General features: G+C 43.8%; 1 protein-coding gene across 1 annotated transcript; it reads left to right on the forward strand.

Annotated features, from left to right (window-relative positions):
* The first annotated feature begins 145 nt into the window (after positions 1-145).
* Positions 146-23,956, forward strand: LOC117740143 (NACHT, LRR and PYD domains-containing protein 12-like). The gene is made up of 14 exons (XM_034546351.1): positions 146-590; positions 8,265-8,367; positions 8,469-8,582; positions 8,790-8,897; positions 9,292-9,417; positions 10,921-12,717; positions 12,795-12,968; positions 15,721-15,894; positions 16,425-16,598; positions 18,071-18,244; positions 19,215-19,388; positions 20,167-20,340; positions 21,841-22,014; positions 23,875-23,956. Exons 2-14 carry the CDS (start codon positions 8,279-8,281, stop codon positions 23,924-23,926), a joined length of 3,504 nt encoding a protein of 1,167 aa, XP_034402242.1. The 5' UTR covers positions 146-590; positions 8,265-8,278; the 3' UTR covers positions 23,927-23,956.
* Positions 23,957-24,360: the final 404 nt, after the last annotated feature.

Below are 24,360 nucleotides of genomic sequence, written 5' to 3' on the forward strand. Positions count from 1 at the left end.
ACTTCTTTTTGAACAAAGAGTATTTAGCAAAGTTTAAGGGTTTCAGCTGGAAGGCCGATTCTCCCAGTTGCTCAGTGACATCACTCTTTGTCACAGTTAACACACACAAACATTTTTAACTCAACGGATACACTCTTTGCTATAATAAGAGGAACTTGATTTACTTCCTATAGAGTATTTGAGCAAAGTTGAAGGATTTCAGCTGAAGGGCTGATTCTTCTTCATGCCCAGACCAGAGCAGAGCGTCCCTGCAATGAGGACCAGAGGCTCGAGCTGGTGGACCATCACGGATAAAACAGCAGCTTGTGAATGTTTGAGTGCAGAAGGGAAGTCTGGGTGTGCTGAACAAGTTAAAACACATCCATTATCATTCACTTGTGACTATCTACACCTGTTGGACTGGTTCTGACGTCACACAGTTTGATTCTGGACTTGGACTCTGAAGAGATTGGGGCGTGACGGCGTCCTCAGATCAAATGCACACTCACAACAGGACTGACAGGAAGACATGAGCAGCTTCTTCTCTCCAGAGGTTCCTCCACACATGAAGGTGAACGTGTCTGTAAACTGACCTGAGCTCAGTTCAGCAGGTGAGAATCCGACCGGAGGAATCTGGACATGTTTGATCATCAGGATCACTTTGATCACTTTGTGTTCTTTCTCTCTTTAACTGGACGGTAGAAATAGTTCCCGATCTCTTAGAGATTGAGAGCTGTAATATGCTGGTGTAACCCATCGTATAAGGCTCAATGGAAAAACTTTGAAGAGAAAATAACCTTTACCCCCATACAGGCAATTCTAGCTGATAACAACCTATAAAAGCCACATCAATACTACTGATAACACATGGGTGCAGTGGACTCTTGAAGTATGGTAAACCATTATCAGAGAACACAAATTATAGGGAGATATTGTAACACCGAAATGGTGTGCATATGGTTCTGACTTTACACAAAATAAATTGGATACTAGATGTAGGGATTGGACAGCGAAAGGAATAACATTCATATGCAACAGAAACTCAACAGAAACTCTTAAAGAGAAGCACTCACTAGAAATACACGACTTCTATCAATACTTGCAGATGCGACACTATGTGAATACGAAGATGGAAAATATGACAGAGAGTACATATCTGATAGAACTGTTTAGTAAAGCATTTAACTGAGATATAGACAGTAAAATCACTTCAGGTATATATAAATGTCTGTTGAATTTTAAAACACATTCAACCTCTTATATTAAAACAAAATGGGAGAAGGAGGGAGGAATAACTATATCTGAGGAAGAATGGACAGTCATGTGTAAAGTTCGATGGAAGTGTACCAGCTCTCAGACATAGAGAGAGTTTGGGTCGAAAAATGGGATACAGTATTTTATTTCACCCTCTTAGAAACCCTCCTGTTTGCTGGAGAGGATGTGAAAATCAAAATGCAAACCATCCATCCATTATCAGCCTGAAATTCACAGACAGGACCGGTGATAAAGGGCAGCCCTGGCGGAGGCCGACACCCACCGGGAACTTGTCTGACTTTAATGCTGAGAATACGAACACAGCTCTGACTGCAGGCGTACAGAGACCGGATGGCCCGTTGCAATGAGTCCGGTACCCAATACTCCTGCAGCACCCCCTCAAAAAACCCTGAGGGACCCGGTCGAAAGCCTTCTTTTTTTTTTAACTCACTTTTTTTTAATTTAGTTTTCAACAACAAACAATATGTATTTTCATACAGTCGCTTCCTGTCAATTTTTCAGTTGTATGTCTTGGTTCACATGATATTCAGGTACAGTGTACAAGACATAAAGAACAACAAACATCAAAGGTGATCATTCCAAGAATGAAAAGAACAGGAGAAATGAGGATAATGAAAAGATTGCATAAAATAGAAATTAAATACAAATGATACAAATGAAATAAAATAATTAATTTGAATAATGATTGTCCACTCCTGAGTGTATGTGCTATATATGCTTTTCATAGAGGATTGTGTATGATGTGTGTGTGCCCAGAGACAGTTAACAAGAGCAGTTCAACCAGAGGGCCGAGCAACATTCAGTAATAACAATCATTGTAGTAACAATGCTGCGACAGGACCCCATCGTTTGGTAAAGATAGGCTTCTGGAGCCTTAATGAATATGTGATTCGCTCCATTTGATAGATGTCCCATACTTTTTGGATCCATAAGTCGTATGTTGGGGGATCCGGTTTTAACCATCTGATGGTTATACCCTTCAATGCTGCTGTGAGTAATATGTTTAGGAGGTATTTTTTGGCCCTCCCATCCAGGCCTTCAGGTATCGCTCCCAATAGTGCTACTGTGGGGTCTTGTTGGATGTCCTGTTGGAAGATTTCTTTGAGGGCATCAAAGACTTCTCTCCAGTATGTATTTAATTTAGGGCATAGCCAGAATATATGTGTATGATTGGCAGCGCTTCCACAGTTCCGCCAACACAGGTTGGAATGTGTTGGGCCCATCTTAGCTACTATTTCTGGTGTTCTGAAGAATCTGGTGATTATTTTCCATTTAAATTCTCTCCAGGTGTTTGAGTTTGTAACTAGGTGTGCCTCTGTGCACATTTCCTCCCAGTTATTCTGTGGAATGATCGTGTTCATTTCCGCTTCCCATCTCTGCTTTATCCGTTGGGAATTATGTAGATTCATAGATAGAAATATGCTATATAATTTACTTATTGTTTTCTTATCTTCATTCCCCATCTGTATCTCGATTAAAAACCTTTCTAGGGGTGTACGTTTCACAAGCTTTCCCCACTCTTTGTGTGTTGTTAGAAAAGTTCTTAATTGTAGGTACCTGTAGAAATCGGTTTTGGGAAGATCAAAATCTTTTTTCAGCTGCTCGAATGTCTTGAGGTTATCCTCATTAAATAACTGGTGCAGGTGAGCCAGTCCCATGTCTGACCACTTTCTAAAGCCGTATCCAGATTGTTGGGTGTGAAGGTCTTCATAGATCCGATGCTCGTTAGTAATGAAATACATTTTGGAAGCCCAAAAGCTGTCTGTATTTTGTTCCAGATTTTAAGAGTAATCTTAGTCCACTCTGCCACTTCTTTTACGGGCGCATCTGAAAAAGGCAAGACTTGTAAGGGCTCTGGGCATATGTTTTTCTCAATATTAAGCCAGCGAGTGTATGTGCCATTCTGAATCCACACTATCAGAGGTTTCATTTGTGCAGCCCAGAAGTAATATTTTAAGTTTGGGAGTTTAAGGCCTCCATTTAGTTTAGAGAGCTGTAATGTTTTAAGTCTAATTCTAGGACGCTTTTTTTGCCAGATAAATTTAGAAATGATTTTATCCAGGTTATCAAAACTAGATTTTGGAATTTCTATAGGTAGCATCTGAAATAAGTAGAGAAGTCTGGGCAGGACATTCATGCGAATACTTTCAACACGACCAAGCTGGGACAAAGGGAGCGTAGACCATCGTTCCAGGTCACTGTCAATGCACCCAATCATTCTACTATAACTGGCCTTATATAACTTCTGTAGCGATGAGGGGATGTATATACCAAGGTACTTTATACCGTCATTTGGCCATTTAAATCCACTTTGGAGTTTTACATTTCTTGAGATGTTTCCATTGATATCCATAGCCTCTGTTTTTTCCACATTTACCTTATATCCAGAGTAGTATCCATACTGTGAGATGAGTTCCTTTAGATGTGGTATTGTTGATGCAGGTTGCGTCAGATATAATAATACATCATCAGCATACAGGGATATTTTATGATCCTCTTTATGTATTACAGTTCCTTTTATTATCATCTCTGATAAGCTGGGCTAGGGGTTCGATACTAATTGCAAACAGCAGGGGGGATAAAGGGCAGCCTTGTCTGCAGCCGCGTTCCAATGTGAATCTTTGTGATCTATATCCATTCACTTTAACAGCTGCTTGTGGTGACGAATATAGTGTTTGTATCCAATTCAAGAAGTTGGGGCCAAATTTGAATCTTTTTAGTGTTTGAAATAGATAATGCCACGATACCCGGTCAAATGCTTTTTGAGCATCTAGAGACAAAATCATAGCTTCTACTTTCTCTTCTTTTTGATGGGATATTATGTTTAATAAGCGTCGTAAGTTATCACCATAGTATCTTCCAGTGATAAATCCCGTCTGATCAGGATGGATGATTTTAGTGATTATATGATTGACTCTTGTTGCTAGGATTGCTGTTAGAATGCGCAGGTCCCCATTCAGCAGTGATATCGGTCTATATGATTGGCACTCTGTGGGGTCTTTTCCTTCTTTATGAATTACCACTATAGTTGCCTCAGCCCAAGATGGTGCCATGGTTTTAGATTCTAATGCATGGTGGTATGCTTTCAGCAACAGTGGTGATAACATATCCTTGAAGGTTTTATAAAATTCATTAATATATCCATCCGGTCCTGGGCTTTTATTATTTTTGAGTGTTGAGATCACCTGTTTGATCTCCCATTCCTCAATAGGCTTCTCTAATTCCTTGGCTGCTGATTCTGTCAGTTCAGTTAATTTTATAGGATTTAAGAACTCTGTAAGTTTTGCATTATCAGAGCAGGTATCTGTATTTTTGTATAAGGATTTGTAAAACTCTGCGAAGGATTCTGCTATTTTATCTGGTTTTGTAACAAAAGTTTCTTTTGATTTAATTTTCTGTACTGTATTAGATGATTGTTTTTTTCTTAATACAAATGCTAGTAATCTGCTTGCTTTGTTACCGTGTTCATAGTATCTTTGGTTCGTGAATCTTAAACTTCCCTCAATTTTATCTGATAGTAGGCTGTTGAGCTCTCTTCGGGTTGACTTGAGGTCATTTAGGAGATTGGCTGATGCAGATTGTTTATGTTTATGTTCTAAGTCTTTTATTTTATCTTCCAATTCTTTCTGTTTGAACTCTTTTCCTCTTCTCTTAGCAGAGGTGAATGAAATAATACGTCCTCTGATGTATGCTTTGGCACAATCCCAGAGTATAAGAGGTGTTGTTTCCTCCAAGGTATTGATATCCAAGTATTCCTTGAGTTCTGCTGTAATAAAGGAGGTAAATGCTTTATCATTAAGGAGAGATGCATTAAGTCTCCATTGTTTAGAGGTTGGTCTTTGGCCTATGTCCCATTTTAATGCCACAGGTGCGTGGTCGGATATAGTTATAGGAAGAATGTCAATGTCCACTATCCTATGTAGCTCTGCTTTCATGGTAAAGAAATAATCGATCCGTGAATAGGATGTATGTCTGTTTGAGTAGAACGTGAAATCCCTGCCTCTCGGGAACTTGCTTCTCCATATATCTACAAGGCCTGCCTCCTGGGATTGGTATTTGAGCATTCTACTCATTCTAGAGAGCGGAGTTTTAGAGGCAGGTTGTCGGTCCATTAGTTGTGACATTACACAATTGAGGTCTCCTCCCATCAGTAGCAGCCCTGTACTATATTGTAGGATCTTATTGAACAATGTCCTGATAAAGCCAGGCTCGTCTTCGTTAGGTGCATATACATTAATGAGGGATACTTCTGTGCCATCAATTAATCCGTTAACTAAGATATATCTCCCCTCTGTGTCTTTGTGTACTAGTGTTTGTGTGAAATTAATTTGTCTGTGTATGAGTATGGATACTCCCTTTTTTCTCCCCGATCGTTGTGAGGAGTAATATACTTTATCTGCCCAGGACCGTCTCAACTTTTCATGTTCAGCATCAGATAGATGTGTTTCCTGGAGGAATGCAAAGTGGCAGTTGGCTTGTTTCATCTGATGTAGAATTTTCTTTCTCTTAACAGGGCTATGAAGGCCTTTGACATTGTAACTTATCACTTTTAGCGGGTCCATTGTGTGAAGTATTCAATTTTCATATTTTGGGAGTTTGTGTAGAGAGATGGGAAGCAGAGGCCAACAGCCAGCACATGGGCCATGTATCTTGTTATGTGGAGTGTGTAGAGTTGGACTAGATAATGAAACCAATAGGGATGGGGTAGAAGAGGGTATTTAAGAAAAATGGATGATGAGCTTGTTGTTCTAATAAACAATGTAGGATCCCCAGGGAACAGTGGGATCAGAACAAGGGGAACGCAACAGTCTGGACTGCTGTTAACTAACATTAGCAACAGTCCGGTGGGACCTAGTCCCTTAGCCACTAAGGGCAAGCAGCAACGGTGCACAGTCGAGATAGAAATGACTATGCTATGGGTGTGCTAAGATAAGGAATAGAGAAAGTAAGAAGAAAAAGAAAAGTCGACACAGAAAAGGACAGTGTCGAGTAATGGCCATTCAGGCCCCTGCAGATCTTGGCATACATGTGTAAAGTCAAACAGCTCCTTGTGGTGCAGTAGTGCTTGGTTGCACACAGAGCTAAAGGCGTACCAGTATTCTCCTCTTATGGAAGCTGCCAGTGAGCATGTAAAGTAGAGTGATACAAACAATATGAATAGAAATAACGGGCACATTATAAGGGTTTGTTTCCTTGTAATGGAGACGGGTATATACAAAAATATTAACTGAGACACATTTTTCCTTTTCTCTTCTCAGGTGTGATTCAAGTAATGTTTTGAAAATATATATATTTGAATATAAAATAAAGTAGAAAATAATGATGTGCCAGTATGTGAAATTGCAGAACTCACTGGTCAGTCCTTACTGTAGTTAACAGTACTGATGGGGATACATTTAGTCTGCGGCCTCAGTAGATGGGATGACTTTCTTCCGGACATACTCCGTGGCTTTGCCGGGATCCAGAAACTCTTCGTCTTCGTTGTTGTGCGAAATCCGGAGTCTTGCCGGGTACAGTAGGCCGTAGCGGACTCCTTTCCTTCCTCGCAGGGTCCTCCGTATGTCCGTGAACGCGGCTCTGGCTTTAGCAACGCTGGGTGTGTAGTCTGGGAAGATAGAGATCCGGTTCCCGTTGTAGACCAGCGGCGCTCTTTCTCGGGCTCTCCTTAGGATCTCTGCGGCATCTCCGTCATTGTGTACTTTAGCGATTATCACTCGTGGTTTCTCCCGGTCTCCTGGTTTCCTGGTGGCGGCTGTGCGGTGCGATCGGTCGATCTTTATGTCCCGGTCCAGCTGCAGGACTTCTTTAATAACTTTGGCAACTGTGTTAGGGGAGCTGGAATCCGGTTGTTCTTGAATGCCGGCTATCCGGATATTACACCGTCTCATTCTCCCCTCCATATCCTCGCATCGGTCTGTTAGAGTTGTGACCTGTCTTTGAAGGCTGGTTATCGTAACTTCTTGTGCGGCCACCTCGTCGGACCGTGTTGATAAGCCGCCCTTCACGTCTTGTATGTCGGCTTTCATGTGGTCTACTTCTGTTTGGATAGCGGTCGTGTTTTTAGAAATTTCGGACCGCACCGCTTGTAATTCAGACTTGAGTGAATTGAAATCTTCTGCTAGCGCACTTTTGAGTTCCTCTCTTATAATTTTGGAAATCTCTCCCTTCAGGGAAGATAAGATGTCCGCTTTCATCCGTTCGGTCATACCTGGGCTTTCACTGCGGGTGGGAGAGGGTTGGTCCAGGTCACCTGGTGGGATCTGCCTCGTGGTTCTTGTAGGCCGTGATGAGCTACCGCCGGATTTATATTTGTATTTTTGAAGCTTTTCCGCCATTCAAAAATGATGTAGCTTGTATAAGTCAGCTGTTGGCCCCTTTGTGATGTCCTCGGTGAGCTTTGAGGCTGGTATTCTTGAAATAGTAGCTGTTTTTATGTAAAATATTGTCGGTTCTGCAGGAGCACTGAAATTAGCGTCTTACTCCATATCTTGCTCACTAGCGCCCCGAAAGCCTTCTTCAAGTCAACATAGCACATGTAGACTGGTTGGGCAAACTCCAAGGACTCCTCCAGTAGTCTTGCGAGGGTAAAGAGCTGGTCCACGGTTTCACGACCGGGACGGAATCCGCACTGCTCGTCTTGAATCTGAGGTTCGACAAACGGTCGGAGCCTCCTCTCCTGGAGCATAAGCAGTAGTGTGTGATACTCCGATAGTTCGAGCACACTCTCCGGTCCCCCTTTTAGAAAATGGGAACCACCACCCCGGTCTTCCAGTCCATGGGCGCTGTTCCCGACCTCCATGCAACATTGAAAAGGCGTGTCAGCCAAGACAGCCCAACAATTTCCAGAGCCTTCAGCATCTCAGGGCGGATCTCATCCAACCCCGACGCCTTGCCACCAAAACCGTGACTCAAAGTTTGTCAGAACCGGTTTGACAGCTTTTGTTGCAGTGTGTGTGTCCTGTGACGTGAGTGTTGTAGTGATGACAGCAGGTGTTTGTGTTTGTGTGAAGGTGTGGACTCTGCTATGCATCAGTGGGAGGACAGAGAGGAGGGAGTCCCTCCCTCTAAAGCCACTCTGTGTGGGGAACATGACAGCCAGACCAAAGCTCAGAGGTGAGACCAGGACCACTAACAGGCCAGGACTCTTCTCCATGTCACATCACTCCTCCATCATTATTCACCCTCTAAGCTCTGTGTGTGTGTGTGTTGAACAGACCAGACCCTCCTGGACCTGGACCTGGACCTGGACCCAGCTGTGTGTCCATGAAGAGTGACCGGTCTATGGACTCTCCTCCTACTTTTAAAAGACAATCCCCTCCAGAGACTCAGTGAGTTAATATATTATATAATCACACTGATGAACACTTTTATATACATAATATACGTATATAGAAGCATGCATGTGTATTAATAAAGACAATCGTGGTCTTAAAATCACTCCACTGGATCTCTAACAGGCCAGGACTCTTCTCCATGTCACATCACTCCTCCATCATTATTCACCCTCTAAGCTCTGTGTGTGTTGTGTTGAACAGACCAGACTCTCCTGGACCCGGACCTGGACCCAGCTGTGTGTCCATGAAGAGTGACCAGTCTATAGACTCTCCTCCTACTTTTAAAAGACAATCCCCTCCAGAGACTCAGTGAGTTAATATATTATATAATCACACTGATGAACGCTTTTATATACATAATATACATATATAGAAGCATGCATGTGTATTAATAAAGACAATCGTGGTCTTAAAATCACTCCACTGGATCTCTAACAGGCCAGGACTCTTCTCCATGTCACATCACTCCTCCATCATTATTCACCCTCTAAGCTCTGTGTGTGTTGTGTTGAACAGACCAGACTCTCCTGGACCTGGACCTGGACCCAGCTGTGTGTCCATGAAGAGTGACCAGTCTATGGGAACCCCTTTAACATTCAACGATGGACTTCATTCTGTTAGGTAAGCTTTTACAACCAAAAGAAACAAAATCTGTCAGAATTTTACTGAACATGTGTATTTATCAGCACTGTGTTTCTGTCAGGATCCATCAGCAGAGAGTTGACTCTCCTGGACCTGGACCTGGACCCAGTTGTGTGTCCATGAAGAGTGACCAGTCTATGGGAACCCCTGTAAAATTCAAAGTTGGACTTCAGTCTGTTGAACTAAGGTGAGTTTTCATGAGGCTACTGTGTTTCTATCAGGATCCATCAACAGAGATCAGACTCTCCTTTACCTTTGATTTCAGGATTCCTTAAGACAGAACATAATATACAACTTGTACTTTTGTTTTCTCCAAAGAGTTCAGCAACAGAGATCCCAAGTGATCCCAAGAGACCTGGACTCCATATTTGAGGTGTGTGAGTCAGAGACTGTATGAAACATAGAGATGGTCAAAGAGTTGATGGAGCTTAGACGGGCAGGTGAAGCAACAGAGGAGACGTCCACCTGTCAATCAAAGGAGCCACGCCCTCTATGTCTAACTTTCAGGCATAATATCATATAAATGGCTGAGTTATATATCTGTGCCGATTAACTCACTTTTGGAGCTTTTGTGTGTGCACTGACTAGCTAATCACGCCACAGCGCTCATACAGGAGGACCAATGACAACGCCGTCCTGACTGCGTCGTCATGGAAGCGTAACGCCCATCTTCAAGTACCCCCGAGGTTAAAACTATGCTCTGTAAGCACTATGCTGTCGAGGATAGCTCTGTTCATGCTTATAGCACCGTTAGCTGCTAGCTCAGACATCTCAGCGGCTAGCAGCTAACGGTGCTAACAGTATGCAGGAAGGAACCCACCCGGCTGTTTGGGGGCCAATCACACGTCACATTAAATCAAGGAAAGCTTGCAAGCACAAAAAGGACGGATCTCAGGTATCGTTTGATTGGAGAAGTTTCGATACTACTTGGTTCTGGGTTGTTTCGGGATTCCCGGCCCTAACTCGATGAGACATTGATTAAAACTAAATTCCTACACGAGCCTTATGTATTAAACCTCCTCTGACCTCTGATGTCAACATTTAGACACTCAAGACATTATGGTCTTTCAATTGAAGATGGAGAATTATGCTTGTTTTTGGTTGTCAGTTGGTAGTATTGGATATAGATTTACAATAATATTTCCCCGAATGCATTGATAATCTACATTAACACAATGTTCACAGATTAGGTAGTAAAACACTTTTGAAAAAGCAATAATAACACGATACTAATACAATACAAACTTTTACAGTTTTGATGTAACATGAAAGCTAGAAGCTGAAATTCAGGAGATATTACAAAGCTTTGAACCAACCTCAATACACCAGTTTAAATATTAAAAAAATTTAATATAATTTTATTGTTTGGTTCCAGCTGCTTGAGAAGAACATTGTCAGCTTCATGAAGAGCGAGCTGAAGAAGATGCAAAAAGTCCTCAGTCCAGATTACCCAGAAGGCTCTGCGGGTCAGAAGGAAGATGAGGAGGTGTTGGACGGTGAGGATGAAGAGCAGATGAGGAGCAGCGGGGAAGCATTTCTGAAGATCACACTAAACCTCTTGAGAAGAATGAAGCAGGAGGAGCTGGCTGACTGTCTGCAGAGCAGTAAGAGGATTTAAAAGACTTTACAATTAAACAGAAGACCACCACTCACTAATTTCATCTTTGATTTTTGTCATTCCAGAAACCAGTGCTGCAGTGTGCCAACATGAACTCAAGTCTAACCTGAAGAAGAAGTTCCAGTGTGTGTTTGAGGGGATCCCTAAAGCAGGGAACCCAACCCTCCTGAACCAGATCTACACAGAGCTCTACATCACAGAGGGAGGGAGTGCAGAGGTCAATAAGGAGCACGAGGTCAGACAGATTGAAACAGCATCCAGGAAACCACACAGACCAGAAACACCCATCAGACAAGAAGACCTCTTCAAAGCCTCGTCTGGAGGAGAGGAACCAATCAGAACAGTGATGACTAAGGGAGTGGCTGGCGTTGGGAAAACAGTCCTAACACAGAAGTTCACTCTGGACTGGGCTGAAGACAAAGCCAACCAGGACATCCAGTTCACGTTTCCTTTCACGTTCAGAGAGCTGAATGTGCTGAAAGAGAAGAAGTTCAGCTTGGTGGAACTCGTTCATCACTTCTTCACTGAAACCAAAGAAGCAGCAATCTGCAGGTTTGAAGAGTTCCCGGTTGTGTTCATCTTTGACGGTCTGGATGAGTGTCGACTTCCTCTGAACTTCCACAACAATGAGGTCCTGACTGATGTCACAGAGTCCACCTCAGTGGATGTGCTGCTCACAAACCTCTTCAGGGGGAACCTGCTTCCCTCTGCTCGCCTCTGGATAACCACACGACCTGCAGCAGCCAATCAGATCCCTCCTGACTGTGTTGGCTTGGTGACAGAGGTCAGAGGGTTCACTGACCCACAGAAGGAGGCCTACTTCAGGAAGAGGTTCAGAGATGAGGAGCAGGCCAGCAGGATCATCTCCCACATCAAGACCTCCCGAAGCCTCCACATCATGTGCCACATCCCAGTCTTCTGCTGGATCACGGCTACAGTTCTGGAGGACGTGTTGAAGACCACAGAAGGAGGAGAGCTGCCCAAGACCCTGACTGAGATGTACATCCACTTCCTGGTGGTTCAGTCCAAAGTGAAGAAGGTCAAGTTCGATGGAGGAGCTGAAACGGATCAACACTGGAGTCCAGAGACCAGGAAGATGACGGAGTCTCTGGGAAAACTGGCTTTTGATCAGCTGCAGAAAGGGAACCTGATCTTCTACGAATCCGACCTGACAGAGTGTGGCATCGATATCAGAGCAGCCTCAGTGTACTCAGGAGTGTTCACACAGATCTTCAGAGAGGAGAGAGGACTGTACCAGGATCAGGTGTTCTGCTTCGTCCATCTGAGTGTTCAGGAGTTTCTGGCTGCTCTTCATGTCCATCTGACCTTCAGCAAATCTGGTGTCAACCTGCTGGCAGAAGAACAAACAACCTCCCGTTGGTCTAAAGTCTTTAGAGACAAACCTAAACTAAAACATCTCTACCAGAGTGCTGTGGACAAGGCCTCACAGAGTCGAAATGGACACCTGGACTTGTTCCTCCGCTTCCTCCTGGGTCTTTCCCTGGAGACCAATCAGACCCTTCTGCGAGGTCTGCTGCGACAGACAGGAAGTAGCTCACTGACCAATCAGAGAACAGCCCAGTACATCAAGAGGATGATCAGTGAGAATCATTCTCCAGAGAAAAGCATCAATCTGTTCCACTGTCTGAATGAACTGAATGATGGTTCTCTGGTGGAGGAGATCCAACAGTCCCTGAGATCAGGACGTCTCTCCATCGATAAACTGTCTCCTGCTCAGTGGTCAGCTCTGGTCTTCATCTTACTGTCATCAGGAAAAGATCTGGAGGTGTTTGACCTGAAGAAATACTCTGCTTCAGAGGAGGCTCTTCTGAGGCTGCTGCCGGTGGTCAAAGCCTCCAACAAAGCTGTGTACGGATACATTAACATTACTAAATGGGTTTGATGTTTTACTTTGAACATTGTATTAATCCCTGTTCCTCCCTTAGGCTGAGTGGCTGTAAACTCTCAGAGAGAAGCTGTGGAGCTCTGTCCTCAGTCCTCAGCTCCCAGTCCTCTAGTCTGAAAGACCTGGACCTGAGTTACAACAAGCTGCAGGATTCAGGAGTGAAGCTTCTTTCTGCTGGACTGGAGAGTCCACACTGTGCACTTGAACATCTCAGGTCAGGATCAGCTGATTTACCACACAGATGATGTAGTGGTCTAAGTGTTGTGACGGTAAAAATACGTGTGATCTGTGGACTGGTTCAAGGGCAGAGCAACAGGGAGGATGTGGAGGTGGAGGAGGACAGATGACCGAAACCTGGCCTTCTTTGATGTCTGTCTTATTGAAACCAACTCACTCTCCTCTTTGTTCTCCTCAAAGAGACCTACACATATTTTTCTCTGTCATCATTTGGGGGGCTATGAAGGAGGGACTGCATATGCTTTTATAAATCACGATGTAATACAATGTATGAACGAAGAGATTTCCGCAGCTCACTGAGATACGTGGCTGTTGAACTCTTTTCCAGCTTGCAAGTGTAGCCCTGTCTACAAATTAGCATTTAATTTAATTAGCATTCAGGAGGTAGTCAGTTTTCTACACACATTATAGATATAGATATACATAACCATAGATACGCATATAAATTAGAGTGAGCTTTACCGGTCAAAAGTTAGAGTTCAGTTAAATGAGCATAGTTTGGTTGAGTTCCACCAGTGTTTTCTAATTTGTTTTGGGAGAGTTATCTGTTTGTCATTGTTTTCTGATGTTGGCTGGGTGGTCCTTAGACCATCCGTCAATCTCGCCTCACTATCAGGTAGAGGGGCGGGACCTAAATGTAATAGAACTGTCATCTTATAGGGGACAGCAACAGCTGTTGCCCCCGCGGCGTGTGTTACGATGAGAACATTCGGTCATCTGGTCATGGCTGACTAATAGTTACCCGCGGGGCTGCCGTTATGTGATCTACCCAGGTAAAGACCAGTTGTTTGGTGTTTCTATATATTATGACTAACTGTTATATTGACAAACAATGTTACAATGTCAATACCACGTCTCAATGTGATGGAGGACTCCTGTGCTAACTTTAGTCCGTCCCAGATTGATCATATTGTCGATAGTGCTACAGGCTCACTGAGAATGACACTAGACTCGATAGCCCCTCTGAAGAAAAAGACAGTGAGGCAAAGGAGGTTTGCTCCCTGGTAGAACCCTCAGACCCAAAAACTAAAGCAAACTTCACGAAATCTCCAAAGCATATGGCGTTCCACCAATCTGGAAGAATCACGCTTAGTTTGGCGAGATAGCCTTAAAACATATAAAAAGGCTCTCCGTAATGCCAGAGCAGCCTATTACTCATCAGTAATAGAGAAAAATAAGAACAACCCCAGGGTTCTCTTTAGCACTGTAGCCAGGCTGACAGAGAGTCACAGCTCTGTGGAGCCGTGTATTCCTATAGACCTCAGTAGTAATGACTTCATGAACTTCTTCAATGAAAAGATTTGAACTATTAGAGGCAAGATTGATGATCTCCTACCGCCGATCTGTCATCAAGAGGAGTGGCCTTGGAAACGTCTGTATGCCCTGTTGTATATTTGGATAGCTTTTCTCCCATTAACCTAGACCAATTGTCTTCAATGGTTTCTACTTCTAAACCGTCTACCTGTCTCTTAGACCCCATCCCAACGAGGCTGCTTAAAGACGTGTTGCCTTTAATTGGCACCTCTCTGCTGGATATTGTTAATGTGTCTTTGCTAACAGGCCATGTACCACATTCCTTCAAAGTAGCTGTAATTAAACCTCTCCTGAAAAAGCCCACTCTTAATCCAGAGGTGTTGGCTAACTACAGACCGATCTCTAACCTTCCCTTCCTCTCTAAGATCCTTGAGAAAGTAGTCGCAAATCAGTTGTGCGACTTCCTACATCAGAATAGTTTATTTGAGGAGTTTCAGTCAGGATTTAGAAAACACCACAGGACAGAGACAGCACTGGTGAAAATTACAAATGACCTCCTAATTACATCAGATAAAGGACTCATCTCTGTACTGGTATTATTAGACCTTAGTGCTGATAAAGGACTCATCTCTGTACTGGTATTATTAGACCTTAGTGCTGATAAAGGACTCATCTCTGTACTGGTATTATTAGACCTTAGTGCTGATAAAGGACTCATCTCCGTACTGGTATTATTAGACCTTAGTGCTGATAAAGGACTCATCTCTGTACTGGTATTATTAGACCTTAGTGCTGATAAAGGACTCATCTCTGTACTGGTCTTGTTAGACCTTAGTGCTGATAAAGGACTCATCTCTGTACTGGTCTTATTAGACCTTAGTGCTGATAAGGGACTCATCTCTGTACTGGTCTTGTTAGACCTTAGTGCTGATAAAGGACTCATCTCTGTACTGGTCTTGTTAGACCTTAGTGCTGATAAAGGACTCATCTCTGGACTGGTATTATTAGACCTTAGTGCTGATAAAGGACTCATCTCTGTACTGGTATTATTAGACCTTAGTGCTGATAAAGGACTCATCTCTGTACTGCTCTTGTTAGACCTTAGTGCTGATAAAGGACTCATCTCTGGACTGGTATTATTAGACCTTAGTGCTGATAAAGGACTCATCTCCATACTGGTATTATTAGACCTTAGTGCTGCGTTCGACACCATTGATCATGACATCCTATTACAGAGACTGGATCAGTCGATTGGCATTTCAGGTACCGCACTAAGTTTATCAGATCGATATCAATTTGTTTTTGTAAACGATGAAGCCTCAATGACCACCAACGTTAATCACGGATGTCGTATGTGTACAGATTGTAAAGCCCTCTGAGGGGAGTTTGTAATTTGTGATATTGGGCTATACAAAATAAACTGAATTGAATTGAATTGAATATGATAAACTCTGTGTTGTTTTGTGTGTTTTCAGTCTGTCAGGCTGTCAGATCTCAGATAAAGGCTGTTCTTCTCTGGTATCAGCTCTGAAGTCAAACCCCTCCAGTCTGAGAAAACTGGATCTGAGTGGAAACCAGCTGCAGGATTCAGACTTGAAGCTGCTGAGTGGTTTTCTGGAGAGTCCACATTGTAGTCTGGAGACTCTGAGGTGGGTTCACTGTCTGCTGCTAGTGTAGGACCTTCATGTTTAATCAATAACTATCTGATTGGTCTACGTATTGAATGTCACTCAAAAGGACACAAAGAGTATTGATGAGTATATTAAATATACTATACAGAGACGTGAGGTTCATGGCTGGTGAGGCAGATTTACAAACATCATTCCGATAGAGGAGCTAAACCACCATTCAATCAGCAGCTTGGACATTGACTCCTGGTTGTTTTTCATGTTTCATATCTGCAGTCTTTACACACACAGAGACACACACACACAGAGACACACACACAGAGACACACACACACACACACAGACACACACAAGACACACACACAGAGACACACACACACACAGGGACACACACACACACAGACACACACACACACAGAGACACACACACACACAGACACACACACACACACAGAGACACACACACAGACACAGAGACACACACACACACACAGAGACACACACACACAAAGACAATATGATAAACTCTGTGTTGTTTTGTGTGTTTTCAGTCTGTCAGGCTGTCAGATCTCAGATGAAGGCTGTTCTTCTCTGGGATCAGCTCTGAAGTCAAACCCCTCCAGTCTGAGAAAACTGGATCTGAGTGGAAACCAGCTGCAGGATTCAGGAGTGAAGCTGCTGAGTGGTTTTCTGGAGAGTCCACATTGTAGTCTGGAGACTCTGAGGTGGGTTCACTGTCTGCTGCTAGTGTAGCACCTTCATGTTTAATCAATAACTATCTGATTGGTCTACGTATTGATCATCACGTGTTACATTTCCTGGTCATATGTTCCACTTCACATCAGCTGCCTCGTTGTCTGCATGTCATCCTCTACAATCATGAAATGTACAACTGGTCTGGATTCATGCTGCTGGTGGACTACTGAACAGGTCTACTGGGCACAGAGCCAGGGGGCCATGGGTCAGGGGGTATAGGGTTAGGGGGCCAAAGGGTCAGGGCCAAGGGTCAGAAGGCAAAGGGTCAGGGGGGCAAAGGGTCAGGGGGTCAAAGGGTTAGGGGGCCAAAGGGTTAGGTGGGCAAAGAGTCAGGGGGGAAAGGGTCACGGGTCAAAGAGTCAGGGCCAAAGGGTCAGGGGGGAAAGGGTTAGGGGGTCAAAGGGTCAGGGGGCCAAAGGTTCAGGGGTCAAAGGGTCAGGGGGCCAAAAGTTCAGGGGGGAAAGGGTCAGGGGGTCAAAGGGTCAGGGGGTCAAAGGTTCAGGGGGGAAAGGGTTAGGGGGTCAAAGGGTCAGGGGGTCAAAGGGTTAGGGGGTCAAAGGGTCAGGGGGTCAAAGGGTTAGGGGGTCAAAGGGTCAGGGGGTCAAAGGGTTAGGGGGGGAAAGGGTCAGGGGGTCAAAGGGTCAGGGGGTCAAAGGGTTAGGGGGCCAAAGGGTCAGGGGCCCAAAGGGTCAGGGGGTCAAAGGGTCAGGGGGTCAAAGGGTTAGGGGGGGAAAGGGTCAGGGGCCCAAAGGGTCAGGGGTCAAAGGGTCAGGGGCCCAAAGGGTTAGGGCCAAGGGTCAAAGGGTCAGGGGCCCAAAGGGTTAGGGGGCCAAAGGGTCAGGGCCAAGGGTCAGGGGTCCAAGGGTCAGAGGCCCAAAGGGTCAGAGGCCCAAAGGGTCCCCTGTGCTCTGTCTGCTGGACTTTTCCTCTGGTTGGCCACAATACACAGTGGTGTTTAAAGTACCCAAAACAATAGTAAAAGTAAAGACACCGTACTGGAAAAGGACTCCAGTCAAAGTGAAAGTCACCTATGAGAATACTACTGGAGTACAAGTCTTAAAGTATCTGATATTTACTGTACTTAAGTATCAAAAGTAATTTTCTGATATTAAATGTACTTAAGTATTGAAAGTAAATGCTGTTAATAAAAAGCAAAGGGTCAGAATTTTGAGAATTATGAAGATTATTCTTTTAAGTGCTGTGGCCACCATGACCAAGGACAACGAGTTGTTGAACATAATTGTGTTTATATGTTCAGCTTCACAGGTAGAGGTGTGTTCATCTTCACAGCTTCACAGGCTTCTTACAGACAGGATTTTAACAACATGTCTGTTTACAAAAGAAGATGAAACCAACATGAAAGACACTCATGTTGATGATGTAAATAATGATTCATTGTGTATTAATATGATAAACTCTGTGTTGTTTTGTGTGTTTTCAGTCTGTCATGGTGTAAGATCTCAGTTGAAGGCTGTTCTTCTCTGGGATCAGCTCTGAAGTCAAACCCCTCCAGTCTGAGAGAACTGGATCTGAGTAGAAACCAGCTGAAGGATTCAGGAGTGAAGCTGCTGAGTGGTTTTCTGGAGAGTCCACATTGTAGTCTGGAGACTCTGAGGTGGGTTCACTGTCTGCTGCTAGTGTAGCACCTTCATGTTTAATCAATAACTATCTGATTGGTCTACGTATTGAATGTCACTCAAAAGGACACAAAGAGTATTGATGAGTATATTAAATATACTATACAGAGACGTGAGGTTCATGGCTGGTGAGGCAGATTTACAAACATCATTCCGATAGAGGAGCTAAACCACCATTCAATCAGCAGCTTGGACATTGACTCCTGGTTGTTTTTCATGTTTCATATCTGCAGTCATTACACACACACACACACACGCACAGACACACACACACACACAGACACAGAGACACACACACACACAGACACACACAGTACATTTTTTATTCCACCGGGAGCGTGAGGGATTGCGCAATCTGAGGTGAAGCACAGCTTGTCGCTGCCTCTCCTCTCGGTTTGAACATTACATGCTCACCTTTTGTGATTTTGATTATGAAATGCTTGAAAAGATTGGAATCATACAGAAATTACATTTACAGCACAGATTAGTAGAGAAATATCAATATTGATTTGATTTGATCATTATTATTTCTTTGTACTTTTCATGATGTCAGGTGAGGCTCAGCCTCCTCTAACCGCACGTACCTGATACTATACTTGATGAATATTATAAATCAATTCAATCACACATAAAGAACCACACTTTTATTCATTTTGAATACTATAACTGTTAATTCAATATTATAATAATGTTGATACTATTTGTTTCATATTTCTGATCTGCTCTGAAGAATCTGGATCAATACTGATCAATACATTGTGTAACAGATGTCTAAAAGTTACAGATTGTTTCTGTCTTCTTTTCTTCTTCTTAGTGACATGATTTTAACAACATGTCTGTTTACAAAAGAAGATGAAACCAACATGAAAGACACTCATGTTGATGATGTAAATAATGATTCATTGTGTATTAATATGATAAACTCTGTGTTGTTTTGTGTGTTTTCAGTCTGTCAGGCTGTCAGATCTCAGATGAAGGCTGTTCTTCTCTGGGATCAGCTCTGAAGTCAAACCCCTCCAGTCTGAGAAAACTGGATCTGAGTGGAAACCAGCTGAAGGATTCAGACTTGAAGCTGCTGAGTGGTTTTCTGGAGAGTCCACATTGTAGTCTGGAGACTCTGAGGTGGGTTCACTGTCTGCTGCTAGTGTAGCACCTTCATGTTTAATCAATAACTATCTGATTGGTCTACGTATTGATCATCACGTGTTACATTTCCTGGTCATATGTTCCACTTCACATCAGCTGCCTCGTTGTCTGCATGTCATCCTCTACAATCATGAAATGTACAACTGGTCTGGATTCATGCTGCTGGTGGACTACTGAACAGGTCTACTGGGCACAGAGCCAGGGGGCCAAGGGTCAGGGGGTCAAAGGGTCAGGGGGCAAAGGGTCAGGGGGTCAAAAGTTCAGGGGGGAAAGGGTTAGGGGGTCAAAGGGTCAGTGGGTCAAAGGTTCAGGGGGGAAAGGGTTAGGGGGTCAAAGGGTCAGGGGGTCAAAGGTTCAGGGGTCAAAGGGTCAGGGGGCCAAAAGTTCAGGGGTCAAAGGGTTAGGGGGCCAAAGGGTCAGGGGTCAAAGGGTCAGGGGTCAGGGGGGTCAAAGGGTCAGGCGCCAAAGGGTCAGGGGCCAAAGGGTCAGGACATGATATCTATTCATCTGTCCATCCGGGGAGAGGGATCCTCCTCTGTTGCTCTCCTGAAGGTTTCTTCCCTTTTTTCCCTGTGAAAGGTTATTTTTGGGGAGTTTTTCCTGATCCGATGTGAGGTCAAAGGTCAGGGATGTCGTATGTGTACAGATTGTAAAGCCCTCTGAGGGGAGTTTGTAATTTGTGATATTGGGCTGTACAAAATAAACTTAATTGAATTGAATATGATAAACTCTGTGTTGTTTTGTGTGTTTTCAGTCTGTCACGCTGTCAGATCTCAGATGAAGGCTGTTCTTCTCTGGGATCAGCTCTGAAGTCAAACCCCTCCAGTCTGAGAAAACTGGATCTGAGTAGAAACCAGCTGCAGGATTCAGGAGTGAAGCTGCTGAGTGGTTTTCTGGAGAGTCCACATTGTAGTCTGGAGACTCTGAGGTGGGTTCACTGTCTGCTGCTAGTGTAGCACCTTCATGTTTAATCAATAACTATCTGATTGGTCTACGTATTGAATGTCACTCAAAAGGACACAAAGAGTATTGATGAGTATATTAAATATACTATACAGAGACGTGAGGTTCATGGCTGGTGAGGCAGATTTACAAACATCATTCCGATAGAGGAGCTAAACCACCATTCAATCAGCAGCTTGGACATTGACTCCTGGTTGTTTTTCATGTTTCATATCTGCAGTCATTACACACACACACACACACACACACACACAGACACACACACAGACACACACAGAGACACACACACACACACACTGTACATTTTTTATTCCACCGGGAGCGTGAGGGATTGCGCAATCTGAGGTGAAGCACAGCTTGTCGCTGCCTCTCCTCTCGGTTTGAACATTACATGCTCACCTTTTGTGATTTTGATTATGAAATGCTTGAAAAGATTGGAATCATACAGAAATTACATTTACAGCACAGATTAGTAGAGAAATATCAATATTGATTTGATTTGATCATTATTATTTCTTTGTACTTTTCATGATGTCAGGTGAGGCTCAGCCTCCTCTAACCGCACGTACCTGATACTATACTTGATGAATATTATAAATCAATTTAATCACACATAAAGAACCACACTTGTATTCATTTTGAATACTATAACTGTTAATTCAATATTATAATAATGTTGATACTATTTGTTTCATATTTCTGATCTGCTCTGAAGAATCTGGATCAATACTGATCAATACATTGTGTAACAGATGTCTAAAAGTTACAGATTGTTTCTGTCTTCTTTTCTTCTTCTTAGTGACATGATTTTAACAACATGTCTGTTTACAAAAGAAGATGAAACCAACATGAAAGACACTCATGTTGATGATGTAAATAATGATTCATTGTGTATTAATATGATAAACTCTGTGTTGTTTTGTGTGTTTTCAGTCTGTCACGCTGTCAGATCTCAGTTGAAGGCTGTTCTTCTCTGGGATCAGCTCTGAAGTCAAACCCCTCCAGTCTGAGAAAACTGGATCTGAGAGGAAACCAGCTGAAGGATTCAGGAGTGAAGCTGCTGAGTGGTTTTCTGGAGAGTCCACATTGTAGTCTGGAGACTCTGAGGTGGGTTCACTGTCTGCTGCTAGTGTAGCACCTTCATGTTTAATCAATAACTATCTGATTGGTCTACGTATTGAATGTCACTCAAAAGGACACAAAGAGTATTGATGAGTATATTAAATATACTATACAGAGACGTGAGGTTCATGGCTGGTGAGGCAGATTTACAAACATCATTCCGATAGAGGAGCTAAACCACCATTCAATCAGCAGCTTGGACATTGACTCCTGGTTGTTTTTCATGTTTCATATCTGCATTCTTTACACACACACACACACACACACAAGACACACACACAGAGACACACACACACACACAAAGACAATATGATAAACTCTGTGTTGTTTTGTGTGTTTTCAGTCTGTCACGCTGTCAGATCTCAGATGAAGGCTGTTCTTCTCTGGGATCAGCTCTGAAGTCAAACCCCTCCAGTCTGAGAGAACTGGATCTGAGTGGAAACCAGCTGCAGGATTCAGGAGTGAAGCTGCTGAGTGGTTTTCTGGAGAGTCCACATTGTAGTCTGGAGACTCTGAGGTGGGTTCACTGTCTGCTGCTAGTGTAGCACCTTCATGTTTAATCAATAACTATCTGATTGGTCTACGTATTGATCATCACGTGTTACATTTCCTGGTCATATGTTCCACTTCACATCAGCTGCCTCGTTGTCTGCATGTCATCCTCTACAATCATGAAATGTACAACTGGTCTGGATTCATGCTGCTGGTGGACTACTGAACAGGTCTACTGGGCACAGAGCCAGGGGGCCAAGGGTCAGGGGGTCAAAGGGTCAGGGGGCAAAGGGTCAGGGGGTCAAAAGTTCAGGGGGGAAAGGGTTAGGGGGTCAAAGGGTCAGTGGGTCAAAGGTTCAGGGGGGAAAGGGTTAGGGGGTCAAAGGGTCAGGGGGTCAAAGGTTCAGGGGTCAAAGGGTCAGGGGGCCAAAAGTTCAGGGGGGAAAGGGTTAGGGGGTCAAAGGGTCAGGGGGTCAAAGGTTCAGGGGGGAAAGGGTTAGGGGTCAAAGGGTCAGGGGGTCAAAGGGTTAGGGGGTCAAAGGTTCAGGGGTCAAAGGGTCAGGGGCCCAAAGGGTCAGGGGGTCAAAGAGTCAGGGGCCAAAGGGTCAGGGGGTCAAAGAGTCAGGGGCAAAGGGTCAGGGGTCAAAGGTTCAGGGGCCCAAAGGTTCAGGGGCTCAAAGGGTCAGGGGCCCAAAGGGTTAGGGGGGGAAAGGGTCAGGGGCCCAAAGGGTCAGGGCCAAGGGTCAGGGGTCAAAGAGTCAGAGGGTCAGGGGGCAAAGGGTAGGGGCCAAGAATCAGGGGGCCAAAGGGTTAGGGGGCCAAAGGGTCAGGGGGTCAAAGGGTCAGGGGCCCAGAGGGTCAGGGCCAAGGGTCAAAGGGTCAGGGGCCCAAAGGGTCAGGGGCCCAAAGGGTTAGGGGGCCAAAGGTTCAGGGGCCCAAAGGGTCAGGGGGGCAAAGGTTCAGGGGCCCAAAGGGTCAGGGGCCCAAATGTTCAGGGGCCCAAAGGTTCAGGGGCCAAGGGTCAGAGGCCCAAAAGGTCCCCTGTGCTCTGTCTGCTGGACTTTTCCTCTGGTTGGCCACAATACACAGTGGTGTTTAAAGTACCCAAAACAATAGTAAAAGTAAAGACACCGTACTGGAAAAGGACTCCAGTCAAAGTGAAAGTCACCTATGAGAATACTACTGGAGTACAAGTCTTAAAGTATCTGATATTTACTGTACTTAAGTATCAAAAGTAATTTTCTGATATTAAATGTACTTAAGTATTGAAAGTAAATGCTGTTAATAAAAAGCAAAGGGTCAGAATTTTGAGAATTATGAAGATTATTCTTTTAAGTGCTGTGGCCACCATGACCAAGGACAACGAGTTGTTGAACATAATTGTGTTTATATGTTCAGCTTCACAGGTAGAGGTGTGTTCATCTTCACAGCTTCACAGGCTTCTTACAGACAGGATTTTAACAACATGTCTGTTTACAAAAGAAGATGAAACCAACATGAAAGACACTCATGTTGATGATGTAAATAATGATTCATTGTGTATTAATATGATAAACTCTGTGTTGTTTTGTGTGTTTTCAGTCTGTCATGGTGTAAGATCTCAGTTGAAGGCTGTTCTTCTCTGGGATCAGCTCTGAAGTCAAACCCCTCCAGTCTGAGAGAACTGGATCTGAGTAGAAACCAGCTGAAGGATTCAGGAGTGAAGCTGCTGAGTGGTTTTCTGGAGAGTCCACATTGTAGTCTGGAGACTCTGAGGTGGGTTCACTGTCTGCTGCTAGTGTAGCACCTTCATGTTTAATCAATAACTATCTGATTGGTCTACGTATTGAATGTCACTCAAAAGGACACAAAGAGTATTGATGAGTATATTAAATATACTATACAGAGACGTGAGGTTCATGGCTGGTGAGGCAGATTTACAAACATCATTCCGATAGAGGAGCTAAACCACCATTCAATCAGCAGCTTGGACATTGACTCCTGGTTGTTTTTCATGTTTCATATCTGCAGTCTTTACACACTCACACACACACACACAGACACAGAGACACACACACACACACACACACACAGACACACACAGTACATTTTTTATTCCACCGGGAGCGTGAGGGATTGCGCAATCTGAGGTGAAGCACAGCTTGTCGCTGCCTCTCCTCTCGGTTTGAACATTACATGCTCACCTTTTGTGATTTTGATTATGAAATGCTTGAAAAGATTGGAATCATACAGAAATTACATTTACAGCACAGATTAGTAGAGAAATATCAATATTGATTTGATTTGATCATTATTATTTCTTTGTACTTTTCATGATGTCAGGTGAGGCTCAGCCTCCTCTAACCGCACGTACCTGATACTATACTTGATG

Source organism: Cyclopterus lumpus, chromosome 12 (genome assembly GCF_009769545.1).
Source record: "Cyclopterus lumpus isolate fCycLum1 chromosome 12, fCycLum1.pri, whole genome shotgun sequence".
Classification (NCBI taxonomy): domain Eukaryota; kingdom Metazoa; phylum Chordata; class Actinopteri; order Perciformes; family Cyclopteridae; genus Cyclopterus; species Cyclopterus lumpus.